The 15,241-nt window shown below is 48.2% G+C and overlaps 1 protein-coding gene across 1 annotated transcript in view; it reads right to left on the bottom strand.

Annotated features, from left to right (window-relative positions):
• Nucleotides 1–15,241, bottom strand: part of LOC136586955 (ATP-binding cassette sub-family B member 5-like) — a 47,792-nt gene that overhangs the window by 22,781 nt on the left and 9,770 nt on the right. Inside the window, exons 4-6 of the mRNA XM_066585314.1 lie at nucleotides 12,444–12,602; nucleotides 5,788–5,931; nucleotides 693–797 (exon numbers count right to left, since the gene is read on the bottom strand). Coding sequence (XP_066441411.1) covers nucleotides 693–797; nucleotides 5,788–5,931; nucleotides 12,444–12,602 — 408 coding nt within the window. The remainder of the gene's footprint in view (nucleotides 1–692; nucleotides 798–5,787; nucleotides 5,932–12,443; nucleotides 12,603–15,241) is intronic.

Below are 15,241 nucleotides of genomic sequence, written 5' to 3'. Positions count from 1 at the left end.
TCCTACAGCGGCCCAAAGTAATAATAGTCCCACCACACAGCGGCCCCCAGTAATAGTGCCACCCCACAACGGCCCCTAGTAGTAATTGTGACACCCCACAGTGGCCCCCAGTAATAATAGTGACACTCCACAGCGGCCCCCAGTAGTAAAAGTGACACCCCACAGTGGCCCCAGTTTAATAGTGACACCCCACAGTGGCCCCCCATTCACCCATGAGACCCACATACGTATCCCCTCCTCCTCATGGAAGCGCCGCTCCTCCTCTGCCTGGCGCGTGCTCCAACAGTGCTGATCGCAGGTGCACACTGACGTCAGTCTGCTGCCGGACGGCTCCTACTCCTACTCTCGCAGAACCAAGTAGGAGACATTGGGGGAGGGGGAAGGAGGATCCCGGCTGCACACTGACGTCACAGTGTGTGCCGGGATCAGTGCCGGTAGTAGCGCTGTTGAGTGAATGCCGGCAGGGAAGCAGTGGCCCCTGCCAGTATTCACTATTGTGGTGAGTGGCCGACGGCGACGTGTACCAGTATGGAGGGCTCTGCGTGCCGCATCTGGCATGCGTGCCATAGGTTCGCCAACACTGGAATATATCCATGCCAGGCTACTACGCTCATCTGTTATATAGCCTAATGCATGGGCCTGAAGCTTAAAATATACATATAATCTATACATAGATTTTAGAGTTGACTAACCTGTAGAAAAAGTGAAAAGAAAGAAACCAAGGCGATAACAGCAAATACAATAGAATAAATATCCATTTCACGTCGTATAGTCTCATCTTCATTAATTGTAAAAACCTATGAAAAAAGAAACAGTTATATTAAAATGATATATAGTCATGATAGATACTGAAATTCTAGTTACAACTAATTTAGGGCTCATTCACATCAGTGTCAGTGCTGCCTTATTTTATCCTGTAAAATGTTGGAAACCAAATGGACTTAATTAAAGTCAGAAAACAGAAAGCACCAATGTGAATGCAGCCTAAGGGCTCATTCAGACAAGTGATGTTCTGCACCTACATACGTCCGTGCAAAACAGCTCATCTATCAGAACCATTGGTTTCCTATGGTATTATCATATGTCTGTTTTTTACAGGCGTGCAAACGCGCGCATCTGCAAAACATAGGACATGCGTGCACCATAGGTCCATGCTGCGTTTAAATATTCCCGCGGGAAGTCCCCTCATCACTGAACACGTAACAGCACTGTCACAGTGTTCAGTGACAAGGGGACTCCTGGCGCGGAGTAAAGAACACCTTGCCACAGTTGTCACAGTTGTAACAGCTATGGCAGAGTCACGCAAAGCTCTGCTATTGATTTCAATGGAGATGCCTCTGCCGGAACCCCCTCGGTGATTTTGCAGGGTAAGGGCTTTAAATATAAGCTCTTCCCTGAAAATCATCCCTAGCTGTAGTAAAAAATAAAAATATATATATACTCACCTGTCTGCCGCTGCCGAGGCTCATGCGCGTCTAGCCGCTTGGTCGCAGACACTGTAATTAAGTTCTTTCAGCAGGCAGAGATTTAAAATCCCTGCCTACTGAAAGGGCTGCATCTGATTGGATGAGCACTCAGCCAATCACAGGCAGCACTCAGCCATTCGTTGAATGACCGATAAGCGCTGCCTGTGATGGGTCACAGCCCTCAGCCAATCACAGGCAGCGCTCTGCCATTTATTGAATTCACTGTGACCCATCACAGGGAGCGCTCAGCTGTCGTTCAATGAATGGCTGAGCGCTGCCTGTGATTGGCTGAAAGTACTTCATTACAGTGCCGGGATGACAAGTGTCTAGATGTGCCTGAGCCCTGACAGCGGTGGAGAGGTGAGTATACATATATTTTTTTACACATGCTAGGGATGATTTTCAGGGAAGAGCTTATATTTAAAGCCCTTCCTTGAAAGTCACTGCAGGGGTTGCCGGCAGGCCAATGCTGCATAGAGCTTCGTTGACAACTGTTTTGACATGTGAGTGTGAACGAGGCCTAATTTATGAATTCTGCAATTTTTGCTCAGTAATTTGTTCATTAACTAAATAATTGTTAGAAATAATAATTCAGAAATATAGCATAAAGCCAAGGGCATACATACCATGAGGACAGACCATGTAGCTGCTATGGGGCACACGGAGAGAGGGGGCACAGTGATATTTGGTTGCATCCCCTTTTCTACTGGATGGCTAGAACTAATATAGGACTTTCCTCTCTTAGGGTGGCTTCACACGAGCATGTTTTTGTGCGTACATAGGTGCGTACATAAATGCGCACCCCTGTACGTGCAAAACCACTCGTGAATGCAGGTCCGTGCATTGTTTTCGATGGAGCCGTGGCTGCTGCCGGCGGCTCCATTGAAAACGATGGTCTGCCGGCACCCATGCATTGTTTTTCACGGAAGGGCTTTACATATAAACCCTTCACTGAAAAACAAAAATTTTAGTGTAAAAAAACCCCAAAAAACGTACCCTCTGCCGCTGCCGTCTCCCCCGCGGGGATGAAGAACACAGCTGCCGAATGAATGACGGACGAAAGCTGCCTGTGATTGGCTGAGCACCTCATTTAAATCCCCAGCTGCTGATAGATCGGCACTACAGAGCAGGGGGCAGCAGGAGAAGACGTGGCTGAGCCCCGGCAGCTGAAGCAAGGTGAGTATGTATTTTTTTTGTTTTTTACAGCACTTTTACTGGATTTTCAGGGAAGGGCTTATATTTAAAGCCCTTCCCTGAAATCCATTGACGGGGTGCCAGCTGCGGTAGAGAATTGAAGAATTCCTCTGCTGCTTCTCTCACAGATGTGACAGATGCAGCAGCAGGGAATTCTTTTTACTAGCGGGGATGAAGGAAACATTTGCCGCATGCGGCAGATGTGTTCTTCATCCCTGCGGAGGACACGGCAGCGGGGGAGGGTAGGTTTATTTTTTTTTACACTAAAATTTTTGTTTTTCAGGGAAGAGCTTATATGTAAAGCCTTTCCCTGAAAAACAATGCAGGGGTGCCGGCAGACCATTATTTTCAATGGAGCCGCTGGCAGCAGATGCGGCTCTATTGAAAACAATGCATGCATTCACTATGGTGCACACATGTCCTATCTTTGCAGGTACACGCCTGTAAAGCATGGACATGTGCACACACCATAGGGAATGCATTGGGGCCAATAGACGGGTGTTTTTGTGCGTGCGTATGCACACAAAAAAAAAACACGCTCGCCTGAAGCCACCCTTAGGGTGGCTTCACACAAGTGTGTTTTTGTGCTTACATAGGTGCGTACATAGGTGCGCACCTATGTTCGTGCAAAAATACGCATGTATGAAGGTCCGTGCATTGCCATCAATGGAGCCGCGGCTGCTGCCGGCAGCTCCATGGAAGGCAATGGTCTGCCGGCACCCCTGAATTGGACTTCCCTGAAAAACAAGAATTTTAGTGTAAAAAAAAAAAAAATACTTACCTGTCCACCGCTGCCAGGTGAGGGCTGCCTCTGATTGGCTGAGCGCAGGGACCAATCAGAGGCAGCTCTCAGCTGTCATTCAATAGGTGAGAGCTGCCTCTGATTGGTCACAGTGCTCAGCCAATCAGAGGCAGCCCATTCAGCAGGTGAGGATTTTAAATCCCCGCCTGCAAAATACTCCTCAGAGCAGTGCAGGAGAAGAGCTGGCTGGACGCGGCTGAGCCCTGGCAGCTGAAGAATGGTGAGTATTTTGTCTTTCTATTTTTATTACCCTTTTTTTTGGTTTTTCAGGGAAGAGCTAATATTTAAAGCCCTTCCCTCAAAAACAATTACAGGATGCCGGCAGGTGGATCCCCTAGCGCAGCTGTCATCTGTGACAGCTGTGTTAGGGAATTCTTTATTCCATGCAGGGATAAAGAATTCCTTTGCTGCATCTGTCACAGATGTGGCAGGTGCAGCAGGGAATTATTTTTCCTCGCGGGGATAAAGGAAACGTATGCCACATGCGGCAGATGTGTTCTGCATCCCTGCGGGGACACGGCAGAGGCAGACGGGTAAGTATTTTTTTTAACACTAAAATTCTTGTTTTTCAGGGAGGATCTTATATGTAAAGCCCTTCCCTGAAAAACAATTCAGGGGTGCCAGCCGACCATTGCCTTCAATTGAGCAGTAGCCTCATCTCCATTGAAGACAATGCAGGTATTTCCTATGGGGCACGCATGTCCTATCTTTACAGGCACGCACCTGTAAAACACAGACATGTGAACACACCATAGGGAATGCATTGGTTCTAATAGAAGCGTGTTTTTGTGCACGCGTATGCACGCACAAAAACACGCTTGTGTGAAGCCACCCTAAAAGAACCACATTGCTCAAAAATAAAGGGGTTGGGAATTATCCTAAGGGTCATGGAAAGAGAGTGGAGAGGAAAGCAAACATCAGACCCTTCTTTCACCTTCAGGCCTTAGTCAGACGGGCGTTTTTAGCCGCGATTTGCGCATGCGCATGCGTCCGGCGATTTTATAAAACCATTGCTTTGCAATGGTATCGGACACATGAGCGCTTTTTATGCGCTCGTGCGATAAATTATAGAACAAAATCGCAGATCGCACCTATCTGCGATCTGCGATTCCTGTTCTCTTCTGTATATGTGCTCAATGGGGCCGGTGGCAGCAGCGCCGACCCCATTGAGAACATATAGAAGACAAATCATTCTTCTCTGCCACAGCTGTAACAGCTGTGGCAGAGAAGAACGATGTTTGCCCATTGAATTCAATGGAGCGGCAATACAGCCGCTCCATTGAAAGCAATGGGCTGCCGGCGTGCGCGGGGGGGGAATTGTCGGGAAGGGGTTAAATATATAAGCCCTTCCCTGCAATTCATCCTAAAATGTGTTAAAATAAAAAAAAATTGTATACTCACCTTTCCGCTGCAGCCGGAGTCCAGCCGCGGCCGCTGTCAGTTCTCCTGAACTGCTTCTCGGCACTATTCAGCCGGCGGGGCTTTAAAATCCCCGCCTGCTGAATGATCTGCCACTGATTGGTCACAGCCCTGACCAATCAGAGGCCGGTTTCACTCACACACCCATTCATGAATTCATGAATGGGTGAGTGACTGCTGCCTCTCAGCGCTGAGCCAATCAGGGGCAGGTCTGACTCACATCCATTCATGAATTCATGAATGGGTGTGAGTGAGGCATGCCTCTGATTGGCTCAGCGCTGAGCCAATCAGGGGGCAGGTCTGACTCACACCCCCTTCACACCCACTGCAGGACGGCCGCGCGGAGCTCCGGCTGCTGGGAGAAGGTGAGTATACAATTTTTTTTTTATTTTAACACATTTTAGGATGAATTGCAGGGAAGGGCTTATATATTTAAGCCCTTACCAACAATTCATCCCGGGCTCGCCCGCAGCGCATTGCTTTAAATGGAGGCGGCTCTATTGCCGTCTCCATTGAATGCAATGCGCTGGACAGCTCCGGCCTGTTTCTAATGAAACGCGGCTAGGAGCAGATTTTCGGGCGATTTGCGGGCGACTTGCGCGCACCGGTCACGCGATTTGCGGATGCGCATCCGTCATGCGATCCGCAAATTGCGCGAAAAAACTCCCGTCTGACTAAGGCCTCATAAGGGACCCATTTTTATCTTTACTATCAGGTCCCCACATTCCTGTGTATGCCACTGTATAAGGCTTTGGCTTTTGCAGTGATTTATCGAAAAAATGTGTCAAAAATATCACATTTGAATAAAATCTTAACATTAGTTTGCATAAGCAGATTTCTGCTAGGAGGTATCATTTTCCTGATAGATTTAAATGAAGTTGTAATCTATGCCTATAATATACTTACAGCTATAACTTTAGCAAATATGATACAGAAAGCTGGGTGAACTGCTCCATTGAGCGCTGCAGCAAGAGTTCCAATCAACATGTACGGCCACTCTGATTTATTCAGACTTAATATCTTGAAGAATGAAATGTTTGGAAGTTTTTCCTAGAGCGAAGAAGAAAAAACAGTTACTGTTTATGTTAAAAGCTAATTATTCACCAAATCGGCCAGATTGTTAATGACTGTTACCTCTTCTGCATCTACTGTCCTAAACTGCACTAGTATTATCTCACAGCTATGATATAGTATCTAAATAAATGAACAAATAATTTCACACATCAATTACCAATAAAGAGTGTATTGTGTGCGATACATTCTGATATCCTCCATTAGGTAAAAAGAAAAACGTTTGATCTCCATACGGTACAAAACTTTTTTTTTTAGGATAGATTTGTCCTCAATGCACTAGTTCAACTGTAATTTTATTACTCCAATGCATCGAAAATAAAAACATGAAGCATCTTTTCAGGTAATCTTGATCAAAACTATCTTCTACTATTTTATGTATATAGCTGCTATGCGGATCTATGTATCTCCATAGTTGCAAATGACAATCAAACCCTGTGCATCCTGATCCTGCAGTCATGTTTAATTGCGTTCTGTCAGTTCCCTATATCTACTGCCTGTCGGTCAGCAATGAGGGGGTAGAAGCAGTGGAGGGGGTAGAAGCAGTGGAGTAACACATGATAGCAGGATCAGACTACACGCAACTTGTTTGTAGTCTGTAACCATGGAGAGGCATAGGTCTGCATAGAAAATATCCAATCAGTTTTTAAAGTTGATTCATATTTTAACCTGATTGGAATTCCTTTTTACAATGCCAAAATTGTAACAGGTTCATCATCTACCATGATGTATAATTTATATTATTGGTATTTTCTAATGTGTTAAAGGTACATTTGAGCCCAGGTGGGACTGTTAGATCTAGGATTTTCAGCACGGAGTTTGGGGAAAGTTTTGGTTATAGTTATGTAGCAGAACAAATAAAAACCTGCTGTGCTATCAGTACATTCATCAGCTACAGCCCATTCTATCTCTTTACTAGAGATGAGCGAGCGTACTCGTCCGAGGTTGATGCTCGTTCGAGTATTAGGGTGTTCGAGATGCTCGTTACTCGAGACGAGCACCACGCGATGTTCGAGTTACTTTCACTTTCATCTCTGAGACATTTGCACGCTTTTCTGGCCAATAGAAAGACATGGAAGGCATTACAAGTTCCTCCTGTGATGTTCCAGCCCTATACCACCCCCCTGCTGTGAGTGGCTGGGGAGATCAGGTGTCACCTGAGTATTTAAATCTGCTCCGTCCGCGGCTCGCCACAGATGCATTCTGACATAGATCAGGGAAAGTGCTGCTGATGCTGCTGCTATAGGGAGAGTGTTAGGTGTTATTTTAGGCTTCAAGAACCCCAACGGTCCGTCTTAGGGCCACATCTGACCGTACAGTACTGTTGAGGCTGCTTTTAGCAGTGTTGCACAATTTTTTTTTTTTGGTATATCGGGCGTGCAGAGCATTGCGTCCTCAGTCTGCAGTAATTTTACATAGTATAGGGCCAGTACTGGTGAGGCAGGGACAGTGGGAAAGGTGAAAGAGATATACAGGCTATATAGGCAGTGGGCTTTTTCAAACAAATTGGGGAAAAATACTATATTTGGGCTGCCAGTGACCGTCTTCAGTGTACTGCGTGTCTGCTGGGGGTAGTAGTCCTAATTAATACGCAGCTAAGCGTTACAGCAGGCTTGCGCAAAATTGTTCCCTGGCTCTGCTGTCTCCGTTACATTACCGCCGTCATAGCGCCAGAGGGAAACAGTATACATAATATACGCTGCCTACAGTATCTGTCTGCTGTATCAGCTCAGCATTTAAAAAAATAGAAGCAAAATACTTAAGGCCTACTAGTGGCCTTTGGCCACTTGACTGCTTCTGCGCTGTGAATTCCACTAGCTGAGTCATACGCACCTACGTCTCACTACAGGCATGCGCAAAATTGTTTCCTGGCTCTGCGTTGCCCGTTACATCACCGCCGTCATCCCGCCAGAGGGAAACAGTATACATAATATACGCTGCCTACAGTATCTGTCTGCTGTATCAGCTCAGCATTTAAAAAAATAGAAGCGAAATACTTAAGGCCTACTAGTGGCCTTTGGACACTTGACTGCTTCTGTGCTGTGAATTCCACTAGCTCAGTCATACGCACCTACGTCTCACTACAGGCTTGCGCAAAATTCTTTCCTGGCTCTGCTGTGCGTTCCGTAAGCGAAGTCAGCCTCCAACCACAGGCCAATAAGCGGCACATTTAATTACAGCGTTCTGTTTCTGCTCTACTCATAATACACCATGCTGAGGGGTAGGGGTAGGCCTAGAGGACGTGGACGCAGGCGAGGACGCGGAGGCCCAAGTCAGGGTGTGGGCACAGGCCGAGCTCCTGGTCCAGGTGTATCGCAGCCGACTGCTGCGGGATTAGGAGAGAGGCAAGTTTCTGGGGTCCCCAGATTCATCTCACAATTAATGGGTCCACGCGGTAGACCTTTATTAGAAAATGAGCAGTGTGAGCAGGTCCTGTCGTGGATGGCAGAAAGTGCATCCAGCAATCTATCGACCACCCAGACTTCTACGCCGTCCACTGCTGCAACTCTGAATCCTCTGGCTGCTGCTCCTCCTTCCTCCCAGCCTCCTCACTCCATTACAATGACACATTCTGAGGAGCAGGCAGACTCCCAGGAACTGTTCTCGGGCCCCTGCCCAGAATGGGCAGCAATGGTTCCGAATCCTCTCCCACTGGAGGAGTTTGTCGTGACCGATGCCCAACCTTTGGAAAGTTCCCGGGGTCCGGGGGATGAGGCTGGGGACTTCCGCAACTGTCTCAAGAGCTTTCAGTGGGTGAGGAGGACGATGACGATGAGACACAGTTGTCTATCACTCAGGTAGTAGTAATTTCAGTAAGTCCGAGGGAGGAGCGCACAGAGGATTCGGAGGAAGAGCAGCTGGACGATGAGGTGACTGACCCCACCTGGTTTGCTAAGCCTACTGAGGACAGGTCTTCAGAGGGGGAGGCAAGTGCAGCAGCAGGGCAGGTTGGAATAGGCAGTGTTGTGGCCAGGGGTAGAGGCAGGGCCAGACCAAATAATCCACCAAATGTTTCCCAAAGCGCCCCCTCGCGCCATGCCACCCTGCAGAGGCCGAGGTGCTCAAAGGTGTGGCAGTTTTTCACTGAGAGTGCAGACGACCGACGAACTGTGGTGTGCAAGGTTTGTCACGCCAAGATCAGCCGTGGAGCCACCACCAACAGCCTCACCACCACCAGCATGCGCAGACATATGATGGCCAAGCACCCCACAAGGTGGGACGAAGGCCGTTCACCGCCTCCGGTTTGCACCGCTGCCTCTCCCCCTGTGCCCCAACCTGCCACTGAGATCCAACCCCGCTCTGAGGACACAGGCACTACCGTCTCCTGGCCTGCACCCACACCCTCACCTCCGCTGTCCTCGGCCCCATCCAGCAATGTCTCTCAGCGCAGCGCCCAGCTGTCGCTAGCGCAACTGTTTGAGCGCAAGCGCAAGTACGCCGCCACGTACCCGCATGCTCAAGCGTTAAATGTGCACATAGCCAAATTTATCAGCCTGGAGATGCTGCCGTATAGGCTTGTGGAAACGGAGGCTTTCAAAAACATGATGGCGGCCCCTCGCTACTAGGTTCCCAGTCGCCACTACTTTTCCCGATGTGCCGTCCCAGCCCTGCACGACCACGTCTCCCGCAACATTGTACGCGCCCTCACCAACGCGGTTACTGCCAAGGTCCACTTAACAACAGACACGTGGACAAGCACAGGCGGGCAGGGCCACTATATCTCCCTGACGGCACATTGGGTGAATTTAGTGGAGGCTGGGACCGAGTCAGAGCCTGGGACCGCTCACGTCCTACCCACCCCCAGAATTGCGGGCCCCAGCTCGTTGCTGGTATCTGCGGTGGTGTATGCTTCCTCCACTACACCACCATCCTCCTCCTCCTCCTACGCAACCTCTGTCTCGCAATCAAGATGTGTCAGCAGCAGCACGTCGCCAGCAGTCGGTGTCGCGCGGCGTGGCAGCACAGTGGTGGGCAAGCGACAGCAGGCCGTGCTGAAACTACTCAGCTTAGGAGAGAAGAGGCACACGGCCCACGAACTGCTGCAGGGTCTGACAGAGCAGACCGACCGCTGGCTTTCGCCGCTGAGCCTCCCACCGGGCATGGTCGTGTGTGACAACGGCCGTAACCTGGTGGCGGCTCTGCAGCTCAGCAGCCTCACGCACGTGCCATGCCTAGCCCATGTCTTTAATCTGGTGGTTCAGAGCTTTCTGAAAAGCTACCCACGCTTGTCAGACCTGCTCGGAAAGGTGCGCCGGCTCTGCGCACATTTCCGCAAGTCCAAGACGGACGCTGCCACCCTGCGCACCCTGCAACATCGGTTTAATCTGCCGGTGCACCGAGTGCTGTGCGACGTGCCCACACGGTGGAACTCTACACTCCACATGTTGGCCAGGCTCCATGAGCAGCGTAGAGCTATAGTGGAATACCAACTCCAACATGGGCCGCGTAGTGGGAGTCAGCCTCCTAATTCTTTACAGAAGAGTGGGCCTGGTTGGCAGACATCTGCCAGGTCCTTGGAAACTTTGAGGAGTCTACCCAGATGGTGAGCGGCGATGCTGCAATCATTAGCGTCACCATTCCTCTGCTATGCCTCTTGAGAAGTTTCCTGCAAAGCATAAAGGCAGACGCTTTGCGCTCGGAAAAGGAGGCGGGGGAAGACAGTATGTCGCTGGATAGTCAGAGCACCCTCATGTCTATATCTCAGCGAGTTGAAGAGGAGGAGGAGGAGGGGGAGGAGCATGAGGAGGAGGGGGAAGAGACAGCTTGGCCCACTGCTGAGGGTACCCATGCTGCTTGCCTGTCATCCTTTCAGCGTGTATGGCCTGAGGAGGAGGAGGAGGAGGATCCTGAAAATGATCTTCCTAGTGAGGACAGCCATGTGTTCCGTACAGGTACCCTGGCACACATGGCTGACTTCATGTTAGGATGCCTTTCTCGTGACCCTCGTGTTACACGCATTCTGGCCACTACGGATTACTGGGTGTACACACTGCTCGACCCACGGTATAAGGAGAACCTTTCCACTCTCATACCCAAAGAGGAAAGGGGTTCGAGAGTGATGCTATACCACAGGACCCTGGTGGACAAACTGATGGTAAAATTCCCATCCGACAGCGCTAGTGGCAGAAGGCTCAGTTCCGAGGGCCAGGTAGCAGGGGAGGCGCGGAGATCAGGCAGCATGTACAGCACAGGCAGGGGAACACTCTCTAAGGCCTTTGACAGCTTTATGGCTCCCCAGCAAGACTTTGTCACAGCTCCCCAGTCAAGGCTGAGTCGGCGGGAGCACTGTAAAAGGATGGTGAGGGAGTACGTAGCCGATCGCACGACCGTCCTCCGTGACGCCTCTGCCCCCTACAACTACTGGGTGTCGAAGCTGGACACGTGGCCTGAACTCGCTCTGTATGCCCTGGAGGTGCTTGCTTGTCCTGCGGCTAGCGTCTTGTCAGAGAGGGTGTTTAGTGCGGCTGGGGGAATCATCACTGATAAGCGTACCCACCTGTCAACTGACAGTGCCGACAGGCTTACAATCATAAAGATGAATAAAGCCTGGATTTCCCCAGACTTCTTTTCTCCCCCAGCGGACAGCAGCGATACCTAAACAATACGTAGGCTGCACCCACGGATGGAAGCATCGTTCTCTATCACCATAAAAAACGGGGACCTTTTAGCTTCATCAATCTGTGTATTATATTCATCCTCCTCTATGACTGGGGCATGCAGACACCTTGACAGAATGAATAGTGTGTGGCACATGGGTTCCCCATTGCTATGCCCACGTGTGCAGCTCCTGATAGAGGTGGCACAGGAATGGATTTCTCATTGCTTCTGTACAGCATTGTGGGCTATCGCCCCGCCCCTTTTAAAGAGGGTCGCTGCCTGGCCGTGCCAACCCGCTGCAGTGTGTGCCTGCGGTTCCTCTTATAAATTGACATGAGGATGGTGTGGCTATGAGGCCAGCATGTGGCATGAGGGCAGCTGAAGGCTGCGCAGTGACACTTTGGTGTGCGCTGTGGACACTGGGTCGTGCGGGGGGGGGGGGGAGGGGGTTGGGCAGCATGTAACCCAGGAGAAGTGGCAGCGGAATGTCATGCAGGCAGTGATTGTGCTTTGTTGGAGGTAGTGTGGTGCTTTGCGAAGGTATGCCTTGCTAATGAGGGTTTTTCAGAAGTAAAAATTGTTGGGAGGGGGTGGGGCCCACTCTTGCCGCTATTGTGGCTTAATAGTGGGACCTTGGAACTTGAGATGCAGCCCAACATGTAGCCCCTCCCCTGCCCTATCCGTTTCTGTGTTGTTCCCATCACTTTCTTGAATTTCCCAGATTTTCACAAATGAAAACCTTAGCGAGCATCGGCGATATACAAAAATGCTCGGGTCGCCCATTGACTTCAATGGGGTTCGTTACTCGAAACGAACCCTCGAGCATCGCGAAAAGTTCGTCTCGAGTAACGAGCACCCGAGCATTTTGGTGCTCGCTCATCTCTACTCTTTACCTCTTTGGTTTCCTCCTCTTTGTCTTCTTCATCGTCTTTTTCCGACATAGAAAATTTTCCATTAGACAAGTTAGAATATAATCTCTGTACTAGAGGTGGTTTACCCGGCGTCGCTTGGTCATTTTCTTCAGTTTCTGTGTCTTCTGCTAGTTTTATAGTCTAAAAGAAAAAACAAGATTAAGGGCACAAGATTATTTTGTAAGGTTCATTCTACAGCATGACCCGACCCATGAGAAATGGGAAAAGTTATACTAATTCCATATAGTTTTATTGCTGCATTTACAATATGAAATATGAAGTTTTTCATGACAGATGGATTATATTTTTATATTCTTTTATTTACTTCTTTAGTATTTTATAAATCACTTAGGTTTTTATGTCTTTACAAGTAAGGCACCACTCGTACTTCATTTTTCCTTTCGTGCTCGGCTTCCATTCCTGTGTTTTGTCTGAATGTCTAAAAACAGGATTTAGAGGAAACCCTAGGGCAGAACCATAGTCTAAATTTAAGCAGCCTTTCATTTGTTTATTGCAGTTGACCATATTATTCTCTCTGGCACAAATTCTGGTAATGCATAGAAAGACGCTCAAAAGGAGACCTTATTTGAGTCTAGGGTTCCGTCTGGATACTCTTTCTGGGGATTTAGATGTAGCCCCAAGACAAAATTTGGGGATAGAGGAAAATATGAAGTGTTAATAGCCCCTAAGGACTCTTTTAAATGGGATGACCTGTCAGGCACAGATGCCCAACAGGTCATCCCAGAGATAATTGCTCCTTTGCTTTTACACAGGAATGAGCATTGCTAGTGAATGGAATTGGGAATCATTCCAGCCCGCCCGCCTCCATTTACTGTAAACAGGCAGTCATTTGTAAGTAAACAACTGCCTGTTTCCACGGACCGATCCGTCGTTCTGCTTTTTGAATGCAGAAACTGAACGATGAACAAGAAGTGTATTAAATCTTGTTTGTCGTTCAGTCGGGGAATACATTTACACTCAACAAATTATCAGTCCATGTAGAAGGGCTCTAAGAATGAATTGCGAAGGAGAACATGCCTAAATGGAGTATACCACTGGTTAATTATGGGTTGTTTCATAGATCCTATGAGAGAACTTAGATTAGTGTAGATTAATGATAATAAAACACTATGGAGCTTTGTGTGGCACAGAGTGTTAAAGTAGAGAATGCAGTCCTAAGCTCTCGCTCACGGCCTGAAGGTTGCGAGCTCAATCTCTGCATGGTTCAGGTAGCCAGCTCAAGGTCGACTCAGCCTTCCATTCTTCCGAAGTCGGTAAAATGAATACCCCAAAAATAATAAAAAATTACCTCAAAGCTGCGGAAAAAGTTGGCGCTATTCAAATAACAAGTCTCTTTCCCCCCTCCACTGTGAAATCATTGTCACCATTCATTAGTTTACAACTGATAGAGTAGATAAAAGCATGCACACTTGACCAAAAACCACAGGGTGTCAACTGATTATAAGATGCAAAATGAACTTTAGAAATATATCTTTAACTATCCTTGTAATTTCAGTGTATTAGATCAGTGATGTCCAGCTGATAACTCCTGTGTATGTGATATGTGGATCCCAGGGGAAATTCATATGACTTAGGCCGCCTGCAGACGAGCGGGTCGGATCCGGCAGCGAGAATTCTCGCCGCGCGATCCGACCCGAGCGCCTGCAAGGACGAGCGCGTACTCACCCGCGCCTGGCGGCCCCGGCTCTTTCATGTGCCGGCTGCCGCGCAGCCGGCGCATGCGCAGACCGGAGCCGGCGGCCAGGTGAGTGCGTGCCCCGCAGAAAATTAGGACATGCCGCGGTTTGTTTGCCGCGAGAGATTTCGCGCGGCCAAACCGCGGCCGTCTGCATAGGAGTGCGTATTTTAATGCACTCCTATGCAAACTTTGAGCGGCGGAAATCCCGCGGCGGGATTTCCGCTCGTGTGCAGGCGGCCATAGCCGTCTTTCTTAGGAAAGGGATCAGGCATGAGTGTTCTGCTCAACCATAAAGAACAGAAGAACTTCTCTGTTATGGGGTATCTTTGCTATCCTAAAAAATGTGTTATGTGAGCGGTATGTTTTTGAATTGACTTTTTATATGAGATAATCAAGAACAGATCCCAGAAGATATTTTGGAAAGTTGTTTTTTTCTCCTGTCAAATCCAGACCTGTATTTTGCAATGTAAAATATGAAGAGAAACAATCTGGTACAAATGCAGCCATTTAAAAATGACCTACATATGGGTATGTGTATCCCTTGACCCAAGAAGTGAGTAAATGATATGTTAAATGGAATCAAAGGGCTATTGAGGCCTTTACAAAGTGTTTGGTTTATGAACAATAGATGCCAAGATAAGATTGTAAGGGAAACATGTTTAGACAGAAAATTGTACTCAACATGTCAGATTTACTATTGCGAATTTGAAGGTTTCTGGTGCAAATTGCACAAAAGTGTCTAACATACTTTGCATCACATTTCTGATGTGTTTCAGATACTTTTGGACACTTTTTTCGACATGTCTGACAAAGGTGCATGGCTTTGTGGAAAATGGTGTGTGGCCTAAATGAGCCAAAAATTGCACCAAATTTTTCTTGCACTTTTTGTTGTAAATTACACCAAGTTACAGACTATATCAGGTTAGACCAGACAGTATAAAAATGTAACAGATTTATTGTTCAGTAAAGTCCCTGTGGTACAACTTGTGCATTTAAAGATGGTCTTGTCTAAGCTTGCACTGTCTAAGTATTAGGCTGCATTTGTCAATCTGCCTCAATGATTTTTTATTGTAATACAGTA

This window comes from Eleutherodactylus coqui, chromosome 12 (assembly GCF_035609145.1).
Source record: "Eleutherodactylus coqui strain aEleCoq1 chromosome 12, aEleCoq1.hap1, whole genome shotgun sequence".
Classification (NCBI taxonomy): domain Eukaryota; kingdom Metazoa; phylum Chordata; class Amphibia; order Anura; family Eleutherodactylidae; genus Eleutherodactylus; species Eleutherodactylus coqui.
This window is presented reverse-complemented; position numbering and strand designations above follow the sequence as displayed.